This window comes from Salvelinus alpinus, chromosome 9, assembly GCF_045679555.1.
Source record: "Salvelinus alpinus chromosome 9, SLU_Salpinus.1, whole genome shotgun sequence".
Lineage (NCBI taxonomy): Eukaryota > Metazoa > Chordata > Actinopteri > Salmoniformes > Salmonidae > Salvelinus > Salvelinus alpinus.
Genome location: NC_092094.1, coordinates 83,923,414 through 83,947,520, shown reverse-complemented (window position 1 = coordinate 83,947,520; position 24,107 = coordinate 83,923,414). Strand labels below are relative to the sequence as shown.

Here is a 24,107-nt window from a genome sequence, read left to right as displayed (position 1 = left end):
GGCGCGAACCCAGAGACTCTGGTGGCGCAGCATGGCAGCGCCCCACTGCGCCACCCGGGAGGCCCTAATAATGGACACTCTTACTAACAGTTGTGGCTGCTTTGCGTGATATATTGTTGTCTCTACCTTCTTACCCTTTGTGTTGTTGTCTGTGCCCAATAATGTTTGTACCATGTTTTGTGCTGCTACCATGTTCTTCTGCTGCCATGTTGTGTTGCTACCATGTTGTTGTCATGTTGTGTTACTACCATGCTGTGTTGTCATGTGTTGCTGCCTTGCTATGTTGTTGTCTTAGGTCTCTCTTTATGTAGTGTTGTGTTGTCTCTCTTGTCGTGATGTGTGTTTTGTCCTATTTTTTTTTTATTACATTTTTGTTTTGTTTATCTCCCATCCCCACAGCAGGCCTTTTTGCCTTTTGGTAGGCCATCATTGCAAATAAGAATTTAAGTCAGTTCTTAACTGACTTACCTAGTTAAATAAAGGTTAAATAAAATAAAATAAATATTGGCTACTTAGCTTATTCAAGCATGTTTCAAAATGCAACACTGCCCCTTTAAGACCAAAACATTTTTCTTTACCCAACTTGCTTTTCAAAGATGTGTAAAAATGTTTTTTGTGCTCTTGTAAGAAGTAATCACGCCCCCAAATTATCTATAAGTGGGCTAATAACTCACTACTAGCAAAGGATATGAACAAATGTGCACACGTGGCTACATGCAGCTCTCACTTTGATATCAAAACAAGCGCATCTACATATGAAAGCTCATGCTGTAAACACAGTTCAGTTCAAAGTAAATGGCACAGATCCATTATGGCAATGGTCTATTTTGCATATAGTGCTGATCTCGTGCTTCTCTGTGCGGGCTGATATTTATTCTGCCCACGCGCGCAGCTTAGAGGGAACATTGGGTATGAATACTCTGAAGGCATTGTTATTGTTAGGTGTAGTCTAAATCTGTGGTTTAATTTCAACCTCAAATATCTTGTAGCACTGCAGGTGTGCAGCTTTGAGAAGCTGGTTCTCTTAGGGCTGGGGTCTGTCTCTCCTCTTCCCCTGTGTTGTTGCCTGTGTAACAGTGTGGTCTGTGGCAGACCATTGGGATGTTTAAGGGGTGAAGTCATTCCCCTGCTCCTCATGCTACTCACAGAGCTCAGGTAGGCCGTCATTGTAAGTAGGCCGTCATTGTAAATAAGAATTTGTTCTTAACTGACTTGCCTAGTTAAATAAAGTTTAAATAAAATAAATAAATAACAAGGTCGAGGGGCTCTGACAGAGCATTCACCCGCCTGGTCCACAGCTCTCACATGAGCTCAGCTTCTTCCCTGCAAGCTGCTGCTGAGTTTGTAATTAGCCCAAATCAAATGCTGACAGCACAGGTAGAAACAGGCTTCCCACATAAAGGCAGTGTGATTGTTTTGTTATTCCACATGGGTTTTCATACTTCCTAAAGCTCTGTTTTACACTCGGGCTGATGCCCTCCTGTAAGTCAGACAGGTGCAGATGGATCCAAATGTATTTGATCATGTATTTTCAGGTAGAGATACATTGAGAAGCATCAGCTGCTCTCTACAGTGGGGCAAAAGTATTTAGTCAGCCACCAATTGTGCAAGTTCTCCCACTTAAAAAGATGAGAGAGGCCTGTAATTTTCATCATAGGTACACTTCAACTATGACAGACAAAATGAGCAAGAAAAATCCAGAAAATCACATTGTAGGATTTTTAATTAATTAATTTGCAAATTATGGTGGAAAATAAGTATTATCAATGGAAATCAAATTTATCAACCTATGGAGGTCTGGATTTGGAGTCACACTCAAAATTAAAGTGGAAAACCACACTACAGGCTGATCCAACTTTGATGTAATGTCCTTAAAACAAGTCAAAATTAGGCTCAGTAGTGTGTGTGGCCTCCACGTGCCTGTATGACCTCCCTACAACGCCTGGGCATGCTCCTGATGAGGTGGCGGATGGTCTCCTGAGGGATCTCCTCCCAGACCTGGACTAAAGCATCCGCCAACTCCTGGACAGTCTGTGGTGCAACGTGGCGTTGGTGGATGGAGCGTATATTAAGCATTAATCAGTTCAATTAGACATTGAACTTGAACACTGTAAGAATCCTGGATCTACATTTTTTGCTTGACTCGTTATGACGTTGTAATTACTTAAATTTGCTTCCCCTGTAATGTTTTGTCAGCCATCTTTGCTGAAGAAAGTCACCAGGGACGGGTGGCTCGCGTCAAATTCGTCATTGGAACCACTCGATATGATTGGTCATATAAAAGCCTTGGAACCCAAATGCATAACGAGTGCTCTAACTTCCCCTTGTGGTGGTCTTGAGCAATGAAGCCGTGACGTTGGGTACCTCTATGTCCCGCGGTGTCAGCTCGCAACTTTTAAAGGAGGAACCACTGTAGCTGTAGGACAGTTTTTTTGTAGAGAGATCTCAGAAATTCAGTGTAACTACGTAACATTTCGTGTCTCCTAATGTTACGGGGTGAAAACAGTTTTCATGGGCACACAAATCCCAAATAATAAATGTGATTGCAAAATCGAATGCTTCTAACTGAAAGAGTAAACTTACATTGATACTTAAAACCTAAATAGATACTGTCATTAATGTGGTTCTTCAATAATTTCAATAGTTTGGACACACCTACTCATTCCAGGGTTTTTCTAGATTTTTTAAACTATTTTAAAAACATCAAAACTATGAAATAACATACAGTGGGGAGAACAAGTATTTGATACACTGACGATTTTGCAGGTTTTCCTACTTACAAAGCATGTAGAGGTCTGTCATTTTTATCATAGGTACACTTCAACTGTGAGAGAAGGAATCTAAAACAAAAATCCAGAAAATCACATTGTATGATTTTTAAGTAATTAATTTGCATTTTATTGCATGACATAAGTATTTGATACATCAGAAAAGCAGAACTGAATATTTGGTACAGAAACCTTAGTTTGCAATTACAGAGATCATACGTTTCCTGTAGTTCTTGACCAGGTTTGCACACACTGCAGCAGGGATTTTGGCCCACTCCTCCATACAGACCTTCTCCAGATCCTTCAGGTTTCGGGGCTGTCGCTGGGCAATACGGACTTTCGGCTCCCTCCAAAGATTTTCTATTGGGTTCAGGTCTGGAGACTGGCTAGGCCACTCCAGGACCTTGAGATGCTTCTTACGGAGCCACTCCTTAGTTGCCCTGGCTGTGTGTTTCGGGTCGTTGTCATGCTGGAAGACCCAGCCACGACCCATCTTCAATGCTCTTACTGAGGGAAGGAGGTTGTTGGTCAAGATCTCGCGATACATGGCCCCATCCATCCTCCCCTCAATACGGTGCAGTCGTCCTGTCCCCTTTGCAGAAAAGCATCCCCAAAGAATGATGTTTCCACCTCCATGCTTCACGGTTGGGATGGTGTTCTTGGGGTTGTACTCATCCTTCTATTCCTCCAAACACGGCGAGTGGAGTTTAGAGCAAAAAGCTCTATTTTTGTCTCATCAGACCACATGACCTTCTCCCATTCCTCCTCTGGATCATCCAGATGGTCATTGGCAAACTTCAGACGGGCCTGGACATGTGCTGGCTTGAGCAGGGGGACCTTGCGTGCGCTGCAGGATTTTAATCCATGACGGCGTAGTGTGTTACTAATGGTTTTCTTTGAGACTGTGGTCCCAGCTCTCTTCAGGTCATTGACCAGGTCCTGCCGTGTAGTTCTGGGCTGATCCCTCACATTCCTCATGATCATTGATGCCCCACGAGGTGAGATCTTGCATGGAGCCCCAGACCGAGGGTGATTGACCGTCATCTTGAACTTCTTCCATTTTCTAATAATTGTGCCAACAGTTGTTGCCTTCTCACCAAGCTGCTTGCCTATTGTCCTGTAGCCCATCCCAGCCTTGTACAGGTCTACAATTTATCCCTGATGTCCTTACACAGCTCTCTGGTCTTGGCCATTGTGGAGAGGTTGGAGTCTGTTTGATTGAGTGTGTGGACAGGTGTCTTTTATACAGGTAACGAGTTCAAACAGGTGCAGTTAATACAGGTAATGAGTGGAGAACAGGAGGGCTTCTTAAAGAAAAACTAACAGGTCTGTGAGAGCCGGAATTCTTACTGGTTGGTAGGTGATCAAATACTTATGTCATGCAATAAAATGCAAATTAATTACTTAAAAATCATACAATGTGATTTTCTGGATTTTTGTTTTAGATTCCGTCTCTCACAGTTGAAGTGTACCTATGATAAAAATGACAGACCTCTACATGCTTTGTAAGTAGGAAAACCTGCAAAATCGGCAGTGTATCAAATACTTGTTCTCCCCACTGTATATGGAATCATGTAGTAACCAAAAAAGGGTTAAACAAATCAAAATATATTATATATTTGAGAATCTTCAAAGTAGCCACCCTTTGCCTTGATGACAGTTTTGCACACTCTTGGCATTCTCTAAACCAACTTCATGAAGGCATTTCAATTAACAGGTGTGCCTTGTAAAAAAAAAAAGTGGCATTTTTTCCCTTCTCGATGCGTTTGAGCCAATCAGTTGTGTTGTGACAAGGTAGGGGTGGCATACAAAAGATAGCCCTATTTGGTAAAAGACCAAGTCCATATTATGGCAAGAACAGCTCAAATAAGCTAAGAGAAATGACAGTCCATCATTACTTCAAGACATGAAGGTCAGTCAATCCAGAACATTTCAAGAACTTTGAAGGTTTCTTCAAGTGCAGTAGCAAAAACCATCAAGCACTATGATGAAACTGGCTCTCATGAGGACCGCCACAGGAAAGGAAGACTCAGAGTTACCTCTGCTGCAGAGGATAAGTTCATTGGAGTTAACTGCACCTCAGATTGCAGCCCAAATAAATGCTTCACAGAGTTCAAGTAACAGACACATCTCAACATCAACTGTTCAGAGCAGACTGCGTGAATCAGGCCTTCATGGTTGAATTGCGGCAAAGAAACCACAACTAAAAGACACCAATAAAAAGAAGAGACTTGCTTGGGCCAAGAAGTCTGTCCTTTGGTCTGATGAGTCCAAATTGGAGATTTTTGTTTGCATCCACTGTGTCTTTGTGAGACGCGGAGTAGGTGAACGGATGATCACCGCATTTGTGGTTCCGACCATGAAGCATGGAGGAGGAGGTGTGATGGTGTGGGGGTGCTTTGCTGGTGACACTGTCAGGGATTTATTTTGAATTCAAGGCACACTTAACCAGCATGGCTACCACAGCATTCCACAGCGATACGCCATCACATCTGGTTTGGGCTTAGTGGAACTATCATTTGTTTTTCAACAGGACAATGACCCAAAACACACCTCCAGGCTGTGTAAGGGCTACTTGACCAAGGAGAGTGATGGAATGCTGCGTCAGTTGACCTGGCCTCCACAATCACCCGACCTCAACCCAATTGAGATAGTTTGGGATGAGTTGGACCGCAGAGTGAAGGAAAAGCAGCCAACAAGTGCTCAGTTTATGTGGGAACTCCTTCAAGACTGTTGGAAAAGCATTCCTCATGAAGCCGGTTGAGAGAATGCCAAGAGTGTGCAAGCTGTCATCAAGGCAAAGGGTGGCTACTTTGAAGAATCTCAAATGTAAAATATATTTTGATTTGTTTAACACTTTTTTGGTTACTACGTGATTCCATATGTTTTTTTTGTTTTGTTGATGACTTCACTATTATTCTACAATTTAGAAAATTGTAAAAATGAAGAAAAACCTTTTCATGAGTAGGTGTGTCCAAACTTTTGACTGGTACTGTATATATATATTTATTTAGTATTTTTATGAATTATACATTTTTTTATGTATTTTTCAGGGGGTGCTGCAGCATTTTCAGCATCACTACTTAGCGTGGCTATGGTTGTGATAGTGCATGCGATGCAACAACAGCCCAAGTGCTTGAAAGAAGGTGTCCAGGAGGAATGTCCAGAATATTTTGGTGTCTCATTTGTGCCTGGATCCATGTTGGATCTAATATCCCTAACGAGTTGATGTTGATCATTTCTTCTTGTCTGCTTGATTTACAGCAGGGTCTCGTTAGATTTAACAGAGAAAGCATCAAGGTATTGTGTTCATGTTTTCATATGTTTTTGTGCCTGGGATTGGACATCGAGTCTACTGTGCGCAGTTGTGTAGGATAGACTATTGTGCAACACCCAACACTATTCCTATACATTATTCTGGATATAATGAGAACAAATTACACAGCCAAGTGTGCTTATTCACAATATGATCTGTTGATGAAAAAACATGACAAATACTTTTTGTTTTCCATGTTAGACCTGCAATTTTAAAACAATACAAGGGGACGCCTACTTGAACTTGAATTTGGACCTCAGAAATGTAATTACTAGAATAGGCCTACCTTGAAAATCAGACATTTCCTAAATTTGGTGCTTGAAAAGTCCTTGTAATTATTGTAGCCAATTTATAAGTTCTCCTGCTCCTTTATGATTATCCGTGATTTCATTTTTGATCAGTTTTTGTGAGAGATGTGACCCCTTTTGTTTGCTTACCGTCGCTTCAATTGAAGGGTGTTGCGCTACTCTGTTGAGGTAGCCTTCCCAACTCGCCCAAGCCTTCCCCATTTCTCTTTCTCCCAAATACAGTCAGCTGATGTTCTAAAAGAGCTGCAAAATCAGCCGGGCTAGATAATCTGGACCCTTTCTTTCTAAAACTATCTGCTGAAATTGTGGCCACCCCTATTACTAGCCTCTTCAACCTCTCTTTCGTGTCGTCTGAGATTCCCAAAGATTGGAAAGCAGCTGCGGTTATCCCCCTCTTCAAAGGGGGGGACACTCTTGACCCTAACAGCTACAGACCTATATCTATCCTACCCTGCCTTTCTAAGGTCTTCGAAAGCCAAGTCAACAAACAGATTACCGACCATTTCGAATCCCACCATACCTTCTCCGCTATGCAATCTGGTTTCAGAGCTGGTCATGGGTGCACCTCAGCCACGCTCAAGGTCATAAACGATATCTTAACCGCCATCGATAGGAAACAATACTGTGCAGCCGTATTCATTGACCTGGCCAAGGCTTTTGACTCTGTCAATCACCACATCCTCATCGGCAGACTCGACAGCCTTGGTTTCTCTAATGATTGCCTCGCCTGGTTCACCAACTACTTCTCTGATCGAGTTCAGTGTGTCAAATCGGAGGGTCTGTTGTCCGGGCCTCTGGCAGTCTCTATGGGGGTGCCACAGGGTTCAATTCTTGGACCGACTCTCTTCTCTGTATACATCAATGATGTCGCTCTTGCTGCTGGTGATTCTCTGATCCACCTCTACGCAGACGACACTATTCTGTATACTTCTGGCCCTTCTTTTGACACTGTGTTAACAACCCTCCAGGCGAGCTTCAATGCCATACAACTCTCCTTCCGTGGCCTCCAATTGCTCTTAAATACAAGTAAAACTAAATGCATGCTCTTCAACCGATCGCTGCCTGCACCTGCCCGCCTGTCCAACATCACTACTCTGGACGGCTCTGACTTAGAATATGTGGACAACTACAAATACCTAGGTGTCTGGTTAGACTGTAAACTCTCCTTCCAGACTCACATCAAACATCTCCAATCCAAAGTCAAATCTAGAATTGGCTTCCTATTCCGCAACAAAGCATCCTTTACTCATGCTGCCAAACATACCCTTGTAAAACTGACCATCCTACCAATCCTCGACTTCGGTGATGTCATTTACAAAATAGCCTCCAAAACCCTACTCAATAAATTGGATGCAGTCTATCACAGTGCCATCCGTTTTGTCACCAAAGCCCCATATACTACCCACCACTGCGACCTGTACACTCTCGTTGGCTGGCCCTCGCTTCATACTCGTCGCCAAACCCACTGGTTCCAGGTCATCTACAAGACCCTGCTAGGTAAAGTCCCCCCTTATCTCAGCTTGCTGGTCACCATAGCAGCACCTACCTGTAGCACGCGCTCCAGCAAGTATATCTCTCTAGTCACCCCCAAAACCAATTCTTCCTTTGGACGCCTCCTTCCAGTTCTCTGCTGCCAATGACTGGAACGAACTACAAAAATCTCTGAAACTGGAAACACTTATCTCCCTCACTAGCTTTAAGCACCAGCTGTCAGAGCAGCTCATAGATTACTGCACCTGTACATAGCCCATCTATAATTTAGCCCAAACAACTACCTCTTTACCTACTGTATTTATTTATTTATTTATTTTGCTCCTTTGCACCCCATTATTTCTGTCTCTACTTTGCGCTTTCTTCCACTGCAAACCAACCATTCCAGTGTTTTTTAGTTTTTATTTTACTTGCTGTGTTGTATTCACTTCGCCTCCATGGCCTTTTTATATTTTTATTTATTTATACATATATTTGTTTGCCTTCACCTCCCTTATCTCACCTCACTTGCTCACATTGTATATAGACTTATTTTTTTCACTGTATTATTGACTATATGTTTGTTTTACTCCATGTGTAACTATGTGTTGTTGTATGTGTCGAACTGCTTTGCTTTATCTTGGCCAGGTCGCAATTGTAAATGAGAACGTGTTCTCAATTTGCCTACCTGGTTAAATAAAGGTTAAATAAAAAATAAATAAAATAAATAAATAAAGGTAAAACCACGTGCGGTTATTATGAGGGCAACAACATCTAATGTTGGCTTCAACTTGGCTTTCCATACAAATCCTTCCAATAAAAAGGGAACCTGGTTTTTGGTCACTTTCTCATTATAAAAACAGCATCGGTGAGATTCAAATGGTGAGATTAATGCTACCACGCTATTCATTACTTTATTATGTGTGTCGGCCACATAGGTTAATGAAAAATCACCATTCATGCATCCAATCTATTTAGGCATTGTCGACATTATTCTGAAATATTTTAGAATGTAATAATAATGTGAATATCAATAAAAATTACATCTCGAGCATGCAAGCTAACTCCCTTTTACATCAAAACATAGAAAAGCACATCACAGGAAGCCCCTAATATCTAACAGGTACTGTACACATATATACAGTGCACTCAGAAAGTATTCATATCCCTTGACTTATTCCACATTTTGTTGTGTTACAGCCTGAATTCAAAATTGATTCAATAGATTTTTTGTCTCACTCATCTACACACAATACCCCATAATGACAATGTGAAAACATGTTTTTATAATGTTTTACAAATGTATTGAAAATGAAATACAGAAATATCTCATTTACATGAGGATTCACACCCCTGTTAGAATCACCTTTGCCAGCGTGACAGCTGAGAGTCTCAATTTTCTTTTTTATTATTCTTCAAGTTCTTGTCAATTTCGTTGTTGATAATTGCTAGACAGCCATTTTCAAGTCTTGCCATAGATTTTCAAGCTGACTTAGGTCAAAACTGTAACTAGGCCACTCGGTAACATTCGATGCCGTCTTGGTAAGCAACTTCAGTGTATATTTTGGCCTTGTATTTTAGGTTATTGTCCTGTTGAAAGGTGAATTTTTCTCCCAGTGTCTTTTGGAAAGCAGACTGAACCAGGTTTTCCTCTAGGATTTTGCCTGTGCTTAGCTCTATTCCGTTTATTTTTATCCTCCCAAAAAACTCTCTAGTCCTTGCCGATGACAAGCATACCGATGCTAGAAAATATGAAGAGTTGTTCTCAGTGATGTGTTGTGTTAAATTTGCCCAAACATAACACTTTGTATTCAGGACATAATGTTTTTGCAGTTTTACTTTATTTAGTGCCTTATTGCGAACAGGTTGCATGTTTTAAAATATTTTTATTCTGTACAGGCTTCCTTCTTTTGACTCTGTCATTTAGGTTAGTATTGTGGAGTAACTAAAATGTTGTTGATCCATCCTCCTAACACAGCAATTAAACTGTAACTGTTTTGAAGTCACCATTGGCCTCATGGTGAAATTCTTGAGCGGTTTCTTTCCTCTCCGGCAACTAAGTTAGGAAGGACGGCTGTATCTTTATAGTGACTGGGTGTATTTATACACCATCCAAATGAATAACTTCACCATGCTCAAAGGAATATTCAATGTCTGTTTTTTGTTTTTTTACCTATCTACCAATAGGTTTCCTTCTTTGCGAGGCACTAAGGGACCTTACAGATCATTGTATGTGTGGGGTACAGAGATGAGGTAGTCATTCAACAATCATGTTAAACACTATTATTGCTCACAGTGAGTCCATGCAACTTATTATGTGACTTGTTAAGCACATTTTTACTCCTGAACTTATTTAGGCTTACCATAACAAAGGGGTTGAATACTTATTTAATCAAGACATTTCAGCTTTTCATTTGTTATTAATTTGTAAACATTTAGGCTAGTTACACAACACATTTGGAAAAAGTCACGGGGTGTGAATACTTTCTGAAGGCACTGTATTTGTCCGTAAATGTACATAGTGAACTCGTACACATTGTAAACACGTAAATAGAATGCAATATTTCAGAACATGACCTACTGCTTGCATGTCAAAATCAGACTGGGAAGAATTGACGTTTCGCAATCTCCCCCTATCTGCAAGCGTAGCCAATGACATAACACCAACTAATAGAAATACATAAACATTGAATACATATTTCTGCAGTGGCAAGTGAAAACATAACCAACTCTGCTACACACATGCGGGCCTGACTTACAACAGATGTGAGTAAGTGGATCACTATAGGGCCTAAGTACGATATGATATTCTTGATTCAATTATATAAAAAAAACATGGAATCTCATCTATAAAATAAACTAAGTAATGCTATGACCTAAGACAGACATAATGCTGTTTGTCTTTCACACTCTCTCAGACATGTGGTGTTAGGTTTAACATGTTGACAATGTGTAAGTGGATTATACGCGGGTTTTCTGTATGTTGGTTGTGTATGTTTAGTGACTGGTGTTGAGGGAGAGGTTTGAAGGATCTGGTGTCATCTGTCTCGTTACCAGGACCCAGGTGAGGCGAGGACCAGCCGACTCATCGTCTCCTCAGCAGACTGGGACGTCTCGCACCGTCAAGCGATACCCATCGTCCACTGGCCCCATCACATCCAACGCTCTGCCTAATGGGAACGGACATGACATTGGGAACGGCAATGGACACTCAAGTAACGGCCACAGACCCACCACCAATGGCCACGCCAACAACGCAGTGGCGCCAGCAGGTAATGACCAGAATAAATGTTTCACCCGAGATGATACAACTGTTCTTTATTGCTTCATTACCCTGCTTTGTAAAAAAAAAAAAAAAAAAAAAAGAAGAAGAAAAATGACATGTATGACACACACAGTGAGTTTCTGTCTTCACTGAATGTAACATTAGATTTGGGGGAAAAAGTGTTGTTGGCTCTGTCCCAGGCTCCTCTCTTCTCCTTTCCTCCCTCCCTCCCCTACCTGTGGTTTTCATCACACAAGCGACAGACGTTTGATATCCCAGCCGTGTGCCTGGGGGGTTAGCCGTCTCCACTCTATGCTCTGGAGCGTCTCCAGTGTGCAGACACAGGACAGCCCTGCTCCCTCCCTGAAGACCCAGAGAGGGAGGTGGGAGGAGGGGGGAGGCACCACGGTCCTCACTGTCACCTTGGATCCATGACAGGTCACACCCGACAGAAACCCCCCCCCCCCACCACCACCAGAAACCTCCAGAAACAAAACCTTTTAATGACCTACTCCTCTCCCCTCCAACCCTCTCAGAACAGAACAGAACAGTGCCCTCTGTAAAGCTGTCTGCTGTCCAAGTTTCTCTTGTTTTTCCATCCTACCAGGGCAACGGGTGTTGAACAGCTTCCCACCATTACACAAGGTTTACTCACACATCTAGAACACCTTATCCCAATGATAAAGGCTTGGAGGCCAGAACCCATGCTTAACTAGATTCCCCCCCCCCCCTCCCCCTCCACAGGCATGCCCAGTGACACATCCTCCTTTCAGCTGCACCGTGCCATTCCTCAGGCACTGGCACACACACTCACGCATAAACACACACACACGTCCAAACACACTCAAACTCATATAAACCTCCCCTTCTGCTGGGCTGGCTAGGCAGCAGGTCCGGGGATTGTGTCTGTCTGTAGTCCATTAAAGATGCAGCTCTTCTCCAGAGCTGCGGTGCTCCTGTTCACCCAGGTCTCTGTGTGTCTTTGTGCTCCAGGGGCCAACCTCACTTCCAACCTTGACCGCATCAAGATTGTCTTCACCCCCATGGTGTGTCGGAGGGTGTGCAGCGGCGGCCGCTGCTACAACAGCTGTGAGAAGGGTGACACCACCACCGTCTACAGTGAGAACCAGCAGCAGCATCAGCCGGCAAAGACCCAGGGCTTCAGACTCTGTGAGTGTTCCCCCTTTTCAATTCTCCTTCTCTTTCTCTCGCTCAACTCCTCTCTCTTCCTATGCTGTCTGAATGTAGTCCAGAGGTGAGAGGGGGAAAGAGGGGCTTCTGATAGATAAACCCATTCCCACTGTGGAGCTGTCAACACTGAATGCCAGGCAGTGAGGAGAGAGAGGTGACAGAGTGGGGGAGATTATATGCCTGGGAGCAGTGTGAAAGAGGGGTAGAGGGAGGGAGGGAGAGAGAGAGGGGTAGAGGGAGGGAGAGAGAGAAAGGGGAGAGCACATTAAGAGCAGGTCTCCCTCCCTTCGTGTCGCAGGACTCAGTGGAGGCTAACCACACACGTGGAAGCACCGCTCTCACGCTCCCAACAGTTAGCCCGGTCTCTTTGTGGTTTACACCTTGCTCTCAGCTCCACGGTTAACCATTTAATGTGCTCACTGGGAGAGGGGGAGAGAGACAAAGAGAAAGGGAGAGAGAGGGAGTAGTAGAGTGAATAGGATTTTATAGGGATTACATTAAAGCTGCTATTTATCCGTGGGCTTTGCTACATACTCACACAGGAGAGTAGTCTCCCTCTCTGCCTCTCCATGTGGGGGGAGAACAATAACCAATGCTGGGGTTCCGGCCCTGTTTCCCTAGTGTTCCCCTCAGCCCTTACCATACAGCTAAGGCTTACAGTAATCACTCGAACTGATTAAAAGTGAAGGGTGCACATACCACACACACACACATGAACACAGGCTGCCGCCGCCCCACACTTAACACACTAAACTCCTCATGGGAGGAACTGGCTGAGTTATGAATAGATAAACAGGTTGTTTTGTAGATTTATGCTCCCATTAATAGGTTTTTGGAAAATGTAAAGCTACTCCAAACACAATGACTTGGCAGAGACGTTGCACAACAATGCATTTCTGGCACTTCTGGGTGATCCTGAGAAGCAGTTTGTTTTTATGCTCCATTTTATTTGAAAGAAATCTCTGATCATTAAAACATCTGTAAAAAGACTCTGTTAAAGGAAATTACTCAACATTCAAGCTGGCATTTTGTTGTTGCGGAAGTGCATGCTCCTCCTCAAGGAATGTCAAGTAGACAGGAAACAGTTATGTCATGTTGTTGTTATGTTCCCAACGTGGGGCAGTAAAAACTGGGTGGATTGCATCATTCCACTTTTGGGCTCCCTGGATTCACAACATTGAACAGTTATTCTAAACCCTGACATTACTGGGACAAGTAACTTAGAGAAACCCTTCAACAATGCATGTTAAAGACATATGGTGGTGGTGCTGGGGATGTGTGAGTGTGTGGCACGGGCATGAATGGTATCTTCCTGTCTGTCTGGTGTCTGAATAGATGTGTGAAAGTAGGTAGAGGGTGGATGAGAAAAAAGGTCAGGTTGATGTCTAGGAATAATTCCTGCCCCATGCTGAGGTGGGTTAGGGCGAGGCTGAGCCTGAGGCCGAGGCTGAGACAACACTCTGAGGTGAGACAGAGTCTGAGACTGAGTCTGAGACTGAGGCCGAGGCTGAGACAACACTCTGAGACGAGGCTCAGACAACACTCTGAGGCGAGGCTGAGTATGAGACCGAGGCTGAGACAACACTCTGAGGCGAGGCTGAGTCTGAGACAGGCTGAGGCTGGGACAACACTCTGAGGCCGAGGCTGAGACAACACTCTGAGACTGAGGCCGAGGCTGAGACAATACTCTGAGGCGAGGCTGAGTATGAGGCCGAGGCTGAGACAACACTCTGAGGCGAGTCTGAGGCCGAGGCTGACACAACACTCTGAGGCGAGTCTGAGACAGAGGCCGAGGCTGAGACAACACTCTGAGGCAAGGCTGAGTCTGAAGATGAGGCCGAGGCTGAGACAACACTCTGAGGCCGAGGCTGAGACAACACTCTGAGGCGAGTCTGAGACAGAGGCCGAGGCTGAGACAACACTCTGAGGCGAGGCTGAGTCTGAAGATGAGGCCGAGGCTGAGACAACACTCTGAGGCCGAGGCTGAGACAACACTCTCTGAGACTGAGGCCGAGGCTGAGACAATACTCTGAGGCGAGGCTGAGTATGAGGCCGAGGCTGAGACAACACTCTGAGGCGAGTCTGAGGCCGAGGCTGACACAACACTCTGAGGCAAGTCTGAGGCCGAGGCTGAGACAACACTCTGAGGCAAGTCTGAGGCCGAGGCTGAGACAACACTCTGAGGCGAGGCTGAGTATGATGCCGAGGCTGAGACAACACTCTGAGGCGAGTCTGAGACAGAGGCCGAGGCTGAGACAACATTCTGAGGCGAGACTGAGTCTGAAGATGAGGCCGAGGCTGAGACACCACTCTGAGGCCGAGGCTGAGACAACACTCTGAGTCTGAGACTGAGGCCGAGGCTGAGACAACACTCTGAGGCGAGTCTGAGACAACACTCAGAGGCAAGGCTGAGTCTGAGGCCGAGGCTGAGACAACACTCTGAGGCAAGTCTGAGGCCGAGGCTGAGACAACACTCTGAGGCGAGGCTGCGTCTGAGACAGGCCGAGGCTGAGACAACACTCTGAGGCCGAGGCTGAGACAACACTCAGAGGCGAGGCTGAGTCTGAGACTGAGACCGAGGCTAAGACAACACTCTGAGGCCGAGGCTGAGGCTGTCCAGTCCTCCCCAGATTGTTAAGAATTAATGGCCCTTTGTAGCTGATAATTTAGCCAGCATGTGTAATCACAGGGGGGCTTCCTGTGGACCTGAACACTGGCTCCATGTCCCCCTCTTTCTCCACCACTCTCTTTCCTTCTCTCTCTCTCTCTCTCTCTCTCTCTCTCTCTCTCTCTCTCTCTCTCTCCACCACTTTCTTTCCAGCCAGACTATCATGCCGCAGCCCTCCCTGATTTGCTCACACCCGGAGTCTGTCTGTCTGTCTGTCTGTCTGTCTGTCTGTCTGTCTGTCTGTCTGTCTGTCTGTCTGTCTGTCTGTCTGTCTGTCTGTCTGTCTGTCTGTCTGTCTGTCTGTCTGTCTGTCTGTCTGTGACAAGGGTTATAGCGCCACAACATGATTGGGTCCGAAGCCTTAAATGCCACAGATACAACTCTCTTTCATCTGCTGTTTTAGAAACCTGCCTCATCACAGGGGTCAGGATAACAGCGTCCAAATATGCATTATAAAAAAAGGCATAGATATTTTTTCTTTTTTGCCTTTAGAAGATTCCCTTTTATTGTGCCAGGCTGTTATCGATTTTTCATTTTCCAGGCTTTGAAGTTTGAGTGAGTTGAGGTTAAGGTTTGAACGTCTCTGTAGATCCTGATATAGAGCAGGTATGTAGGACACTGGCACCTCTGCCAAGAGATAAGCAGAATGAAAGGCTGTGAAAGCAACCTGTCAAACACCAGCTGCTTTTCCTTCTAGAGGAACCCGTCATCACTGCTGGAAGATTGCAGGGCATAAATCAAACTATATGCAAAGACAATGTCAGGTAGGGATTCAATAGTCTTAAATGCTTTAGAACCAATTGCCGCACTCCTTTGAAATTCTATCCAAGCTGTTATTTTGGTATGTGAGATTTGTTTTCTCTTGTATTCCAGTGTTTCCCCTACATGCATTTAGCAGCGATGCTCCGCCGTCACTGCAATAAAATAAAATAAAATAAAATATATATATACGATGCCTTCAGAAAGTATTCACACCCCTTGACTTTTTCCGCATTTTGTTGTGGCCTGAATTTGAAATTGTTTTTTTTTTAAATCACTGATCTACACACAATACCCCATAATGTCAAAGTGGAATTATGTTTTTTGAAAATAATTAAAAGCTGAAATGTCTTGAGTGAGTAAGTAATGAACCCCTTTGTTATGGCAAGCCTAAATAAGTAGCACACTCCATATTTTTAAGCATAGTGGTGGCTGCATAGGTATGTTTGTAATCATTCAGAACTGGGGAGTTTTTCAGGATAAAAAAGAAATGGAATGGTGCTAAGGACAAGCAAAATCATTGAGGAAAACCTGGTTCAGACAAGACACTGGGAGATGAGTTCACCTTTCAGCAGGACAATAACCTAAAACACAAGCCCAAATCTACACTGGAGTTGCTTACCATGAAGACATGGAATGTTCCTGAGTGGCCGAGTTACAGGTTTGACTGAAATCTACTTGAAAATCTATGTCAAGACCTGAAACTGTTTGTCTAGCAATTAGCAAATTGGCAAATGTTGCACAATGCAGTTGTGGAAAGCTCTTAGAGACTTACCTAGAAAGACTCACAACTATAATCGCTGCCAAATGTGCTTCAACAAACTATTTACTCAAGGGTGTGAATACTTATGTAAATGAGATATTTCTGTATTTAATTTTCAATAAATGAGCAAACATTTCTAAAAACATGTTTTCCCTTTGTCATTATGGGGTATTTTTTTAATAATTTGTCAGCCATAGTTATTTCACGTCTCACAAGACGCATGTGTCTCTCTGCAACTTAATTGGTCGCTGCAATAATCTGAATGAATGTGTTGTGCAAGTTGATCTCCTCAGTCAGCTGAATGCACTGCTTAATTAGTTTATAGAACTGTGGTTACGTAAGTAACCTTCGATATCCACTATTAGCTGCTGGAACAAATGGAGTGGTAATATTAATACGAATTTGACTATAGCTGCTGAACAGTTGAAGCTATTTAGCGAATTTAACCACATTCCTGAATGCCAATACTTTCAGGAACACGTCCATCTACGACGTACACAAAATGTGCAGGACTCGTTAGAAGGGAGGGTAGTGAATCTGAATGACTGGGGAAATGAATTGATTAAAGCATACTTCCTTCAAACTGAAATTTGACATTACCTGATTTGACTTATCTTTGTGCTATAACTTTTATTGAGATAATGGCAATAAGGCCAGATTCAAAAGATTAAATAAATACTTTTTACACATTTGTTTCTGTGATAGTGTCCTACATTAGAGAATGAAACAGCTTGATCATCCATGCTAATAGTATCTTAAATATTGTGTCTGAATCAATTTAGAATCATGTATGAATCAGTTTAAAGTCGTGACCCCCCAACCATCCTTATTAGTGATATGTCAATATGCAAAATTCATACCAACTGCTTGAACACCAAATAGCTCAGATACTCCTGAAAACATGAAATTACCCCAGGAATCGATAGAACATTGCTCAGAGATGTACAAAAACAATATAACATTAAAAATTGGTGAATCTTCTCTTTGATAGGTAGAGGTTATATTTGAAGTGTGTTTTACCTCAGGGTGAAGTTGGAGCTTCATAAACCCATGTCAAATGAGGTTTCTGCTAGTGAATGTGGTGACGGTTATGTGAGCAACAGGAAAGTACAGTGGGGAGAACAAGTATTTGATACACTGCCGATTTTGCAGGTTTTCCTACTTACAAAGCATGTAGAGGTCTGTAATTTTTATCATAGGTACACTTCAACTGTGAGAGACGGAATCTAAAACAAAAATCCAGAAAATCACATTGTATGATTTTTAAGTAATTAATTTGCATTTTATTGCAAGACATAAGTATTTGATCACCTTCCAACCAGTAAGAATTCCGGTTCTCACAGACCTGTTAGTTTTTCTTTAAGAAGCCCTCCTGTTCTCCACTCATTACCTGTATTAACTGCACCTGTTTGAACTCGTTACCTGTATAAAAGACACCTGTCCACACACTCAATCAAACAGACTCCAACCTCTCCACAATGGCCAAGACCAGAGAGCTGTGTAAGGACATCAGGGATAAAATTGTAGACCTGCACAAGGCTGGGATGGGCTACAGGACAATAGGCAAGCAGCTTGGTGAGAAGGCAACAACTGTTGGCGCAATTATTAGAAAATGGAAGAAGTTCAAGATGACTGTCAATCATCCTCGGTCTGGGGCTCCATGCAAGATCTCACCTCGTGGGGCATCAATGATCATGAGGAAGGTGAGGGATCAGCCCAGAACTACACGGCAGGACCTGGTCAATGACCTGAAGAGAGCTGGGACCACAGTCTCAAAGAAAACCATTAGTAACACACTATGCCGTCATGGATTAAAATACTGCAGCGCACGCAAGGTCCCCCTGCTCAAGCCAGGGCATGTCCAGGCCCGTCTGAAGTTTTCCAATGACCATCTGGATGATCCAGAGGAAGAATGGGAGAAGGTCATGTGGTCTGATGAGACAAAAATTGAGCTTTTTGGTCTAAACTCCACTCGACGTGTTTGGAGGAAGAAGAAGGATGAGTACAACCCCAAGAACACCATCCCAACCGTGAAGCATGGAGGTGGAAACATCATTCTTTGGGGATGCTTTTCTGCAAAGGGGACAGGACGACTGCACCGTATTGAGGGGAGGATGGATGGGGCCATGTATCGCGAGATCTTGGCCAACAATCTCCTTCCCTCAGTAAGAGCATTGAAGATGGGTCGTGGCTGGGTCTTCCAGCATGACAACGACCCGAAACACACAGCCAGGGAAACTAAGGAGTGGCTCCGTAAGAAGCATCTCAAGGTCCTGGAGTGGCCTAGCCAGTCTCCAGACCTGAAGCCAATAGAAAATCTTTGGAGGGCGCTGAAAGTCCGTATTGCCCAGCGACAGCCCCGAAACCTGAAGGATCTGGAGAAGGTCTGTATGGAGGAGTGGGACAAAATCCCTGCTGCAGTGTGTGCAAACCTGGTCAAGAACTCCAGGAAACGTATGATCTCTGTAATTGCAAACAAAGGTTTCTGTACCAAATATTAAGTTCTTCTTTTCTGATGTATCAAATACTTATGTCATGCAATAAAATGCAAATTAATTACTTAAAAATCATACAATGTGATTTTCTGGATTTTTGTTTTAGATTCCGTCTCTCACAGTTGAAGTGTACCTATGATAAATATTACAGACCTCTACATGCTTTGTAAGTAGGAAAACCTGCAAAATCGGCAGTGTATCAAATACTTGTTCTCCCCACTGTAGTTGTCCATATGAAGTCTCAGTCTACACTACCTATTGGAATTTTTTCTCCTGCTTCTCATTATGTGTATGGGCCCCAGCATATGAGGACGCATAAATCAACTTAATTCAATCTGGCGGTTCCTTACACTAACAAACCTCCCCCCCTTCCTCTCTCCCCTGCAGTCTTCTGTCAGATCCCCTGTCTGAACGGCGGGCGCTGCATTGGCAGGGACCAGTGCTGGTGCCCAACAAACTCCACGGGGAAGTTCTGCCACCTCCCAGCCCCCCCTCCTGCCCGACCTACCCCCAGCAGGAAGGACGGCAGCCTGGCCGGACGCAACTCGTCCTCCCACTCCATGTACACCCTGCCGCTGTCCAATCAACAAGGTGATCACCTAGCCGTCTGGCTGGCTGGATGAGACACAGGAACACAGTCTCTGGCCAGTTCTCCAGGACCTCCCCCAGCTAGGCCTCCTGTAGACACACTGTTTCCTCCAGTTCTGCTGATTTTACTGCTGTCTTTTATTCATCTGATTCATCATGCCCTCTCAACTGTTCTGGTTTTGTTTGAACTAACTCAGGTTTATTTGTTGACTTGCAACGGCCCAGTTAGTAACTCTGCTGAATTCTACCTTCGTGAACCAGCAGTGAAAGTCAGAATGGGTTCTCAGTAGAATATGTAATGGGGTGTTTTTTGGAGTTCCCCATATTGTTCACACAGTGCTCCCTCTTATCAACAGAAGACCCTATAGTGAATTAGAAACAGAGCATGCCCTAACCAGTGCCATGAAGAGCCGCTAAAATAAGCAGCATTAAAGCAACATTCCCCTTTTGTCCTGGCTTCTCTTTGGCCTGCTGTAAGTAGAAGCAGAAGCGCTCTCTTTAGGTTCTCACTTAGCTCCTTTGAATTCCGTTCTCCATTTTCTTCCAGCCCTTACTGACTTTATAATGCTAATCTAATGACAGACCACATGTGTGTGTTGTTACATCACAGGGCAGGCATCTGCCTGTCTGTCTGACTGTGTTGAGAGAGTCACTACAAGGCCATGGTAAAGTCATGTGCTCTCTCTCACTCTCTGTAGTATATCAAACACAGGGCCTGTTTGTGGAGCTGTGATTTATGAAAGAGGAGAGTATGTCAGAATTCCTGGAAAATTCCTTGGCACATCCTGAATATGGATGTGCTCTGCTGTCACATGGACAAAGGAGAATGTACTCAATATTACAACAGTTCTGCAATTCCTCCAACCTGTCTCGGGTCATAAACATATAATAATGGAATTAAACTTTTGTGTGTTTTAACTTTTACTTGGTACCCATCCCGGATCCGGGAGCACCCCCCACAGTAAAAAAGCTGACTAGCATAGCCTAGCATAGCGTCACAAGTAAATACAAGCATCTAAATATCATTAAATCACAAGTCCAAGACACCAGATGAAAGATACAGATCTTGTGAATCCAGCCATCATTTCTGATTTTTAAAATGTTTTACAGGGAAGACACAATATGTAAATCTATTAGCTAACCACGTTAGCAAAATACACAACTTTTTTTACTCCACCATTTTTTTCCTGCATCAGTAGCTATCACTAATTCGACTAAATAAAGATATATATAGCCACTAACCAAGAAACAACTTCATAAGATGACAGTCTGATAACATATTTATGGTATAGGATATGTTTTTTTAGAAAAATGTGCATTTTTCAGGTATAAATCACAGTTGTACATTGCAGCTGCAATCTGAAATAGCGTTGGAAGCAGCCGGAATAATTACAGAGACCGACGTCAATTACCAAAATACTCATCCTAAAACATTTCTGAAAAATACACAGCATACAGCAATCGAAAGACACAGATCTTGTGAATCCAGACAATATTTCAGATTTTCTAAGTGTTTTACAGGGAAGACACAATATGTAAATCTATTAGCTAACCACGATAGCAAAAGACACAACTTTTTTTCTCCACCATTTTTTTCCTGCATCAGTAGCTATCACTAATTCGACTAAATAAAGATATATATAGCCACTAACCAAGAAACAACTTCATAAGGTGACAGTCTGATAATATATTTATGGTATAGGATATGCTTTTTTAGAAAAATGTGCATTTTTCAGGTATAAATCACAGTTGTACATTGCAGCTGCAATCTGAAATAGCGTTGGAAGCAGCCGGAATAATTACAGAGACCGACGTCAATTACCAAAATACTCATCCTAAAACATTTCTGAAAAATACACAGCCTACAGCAATCGAAAGACACAGATCTTGTGAATCCAGACAATATTTCAGATTTTCTAAGTGTTTTACAGCGAAAACACAATATATCGTTATATTAGCATACCACATGAGCTAACATCACCCCAGCATTAAATCAAGGCAAAGGGGGCGATAACGTTATCGCCACCAAAATATATAAATTTTTTCACTAACCTTCTCAGAATTCTTCAGATGACAGTCCTGTAACATCATATTACACAATGCATATAGAGTTTGTTCGAAAATGTGCATATTTAGCATCAAAAATCTTGGTTATGCAATGTAATCTGTCAAAACATGGCATGCATTCGGGCCGGCGCCATCTTGGAAAGGCACCTATGATTACGATTATTTATCGATTAGATTGACTAAAAAAATACAGGTTGGACAGCTAATGAAAGATGCATTGGTTATTAATACAACCGCTGATTTAGATTTTTTAAATTAACGTTACAAGACATACATTGTGAGTTACAGCCAGACTAGTGCCGCAAAAAATGGCCGACAACTGCGTTTAAATTTTTCCACATAAATACGGAATAAAATCATAAATAACTCTTACTTTTGGACGAGCTTCCATCAGTATCTTGGGCAATGTGTCCTTTGTCCAAAAGTATCGTTGCTTTGTTGTAAAACGACCTCCTCAACTTCAGAACTAGCAGCTAACGATAGCTACACGGCACACACATGCCCAAATCGTCAAACGCAATACTAAGGAAATTCAGAAAAATAGCAATATACTCGCATAAACTGATATAAATCGGTTTCAAATAACTTCGTTATGATGTTTCTAACACCTATATCGAACTAAATCACAGACGGATAGATCTTTGATCAATAACGAGAGCTTTTGAGCATGCGATTCTGAAGTCCTCCCTTGCGTCCTGGCGAGCGTCAAAAGGAAGGGTCATCTCACTCCATTCCCTTTTATAAACTCTGACAAACACGTAGAGACACCATTCCACTTCTCATTGGTTACTGACATCCAGGGGAAGGCGGGTGCAGTTCATGTCAAGCCATAGGGCACACACAGAGTTTTCAACTGATCCGAGATCAGAGACTATTTTTCAGAGCTTCGCATGTCCTGTCATGAGTTTCGCTGTAGAAAGAGTTCTGGTTCACCCACAGACATAATTCAAACGGTTTTAGAAACTAGAGATTGTTTTCTATCCAATAGTAATAATAATATGCATATTGTACGAGCAAGAATTGAGTATGAGGCAGTTTAATTTGGAGACGATAAATGCTAACTTTGAAACAGCACCCCCTATGTCTTTTCGTTTGTACTGTATCTCTATATGTTAAGACCTGACTTGGGCATTTTGGGAACACCCTTTGAGAAGCATCACTGCAAGGTCAGGTCCAGGACTATTCATCAGGCTCTTTCCCATGTCCAGACAGATTGGGCTCAATGTGTTTCTGCTGAATGTGGTAGTAGAGTGTTGCCTGACAGACTGTGCTGTGCGCTCTGTGTCCTGTCCAGCCTCTCTACACCCGTCCATGGTGAATGTCCACATCCAGCACCCCCACGAGGCTGAGGTGCAGATCCACCAGGTAGCCCGGGTCAAGCCTGGCCAGAGACCCCCCGCGGCTGAGGGGGCTCACTCTGTACAGCAGCGCTCCCAACCTGGCAATGGCATCGGCAATGGGCATGGGCACACCAGACCACACAACCGGCAGAACGGATACGTGGGGAGGTGCTTCCAAGAGACCGTTGATGGACAGGTATAGTACGGTCCGCTGAGTATGATGTTTTGAGTGGCATACTCTGAACACAGTACATTATAGTTGATGATGATCTTAGCAGTCTTTTGGGGTGGAGACCAGGTTTGGCTTCCGTGTGTCTTACTGTCCGTCCGGCATGGCAGCATTCATATCTTCCCTCCTCTGTCTGTCTGATAGTAGGTGTCTGGGACAGGAAGTCTGTCTGTGGCTCTGAATTATACTGCAGCCAGGATTTATAAGCTCTCAACACATTGATCATCTCGTGTTCCCCTCCCAACACCCACAGACATGTTATGAGTTAGGCTTGAGAGGGAGGACTCAGGTGAGAGGCTGAAATCCAACCCATGTCTCAAACACAGAGCGATCTCCTTCACACACACACACACACACACACACACACACACACACACACACACACACACACACACACACACACACACACACACACACACACACACACACACACACACACACACTCTCATCTCTCTCACACACACACTCTCTATCTCATCTCACACACAGAGCGTAAAGAGCAGTGGTGGTGGTTGGAGGAACCCATGGAGGTAGAAATCTGAAGACAGGCTCATTGGAACGGCTGTAATGGAAACCATGTGTTTGCGATACCGTTCCATTCCAGCCGTTACAATGAGCCGTTCCTCAGATTTCTACCTCCTGGTAACGAGAGCTCCTCATCGTAGGTTCTGTACAGGCAGCATCTGTTGGCTTGGCTGTGAGAGATGCTGTTATTCCCCCTGCCTCCTGTTTCCATCTCTAACAGTAGTGTCCTCTGTAGAGCTGCTTCCAGCCCAGTGTTAGACTATGTGTTATCAGCTGCTTGACACGCAGAGCAGAGAAAGTGTATGTTCGTGCTGGAAGGGATCTCATTGTCCATGCCATTTTGAAAATAACCTAC

General features: G+C 43.5%; 1 protein-coding gene across 3 annotated transcripts in view; it reads left to right on the top strand.

Annotated features, from left to right (window-relative positions):
- Positions 1-24,107, top strand: part of LOC139530810 (latent-transforming growth factor beta-binding protein 2-like) — a 155,883-nt gene that overhangs the window by 57,488 nt on the left and 74,288 nt on the right. For all 3 annotated transcript variants that reach the window (XM_071327518.1, XM_071327519.1, XM_071327517.1), the window contains exons 4-7: positions 10,920-11,134; positions 12,121-12,297; positions 19,391-19,594; positions 22,953-23,194. In XM_071327518.1, the coding sequence (XP_071183619.1) occupies positions 10,920-11,134; positions 12,121-12,297; positions 19,391-19,594; positions 22,953-23,194 (838 nt within the window). The remainder of the gene's footprint in view (positions 1-10,919; positions 11,135-12,120; positions 12,298-19,390; positions 19,595-22,952; positions 23,195-24,107) is intronic.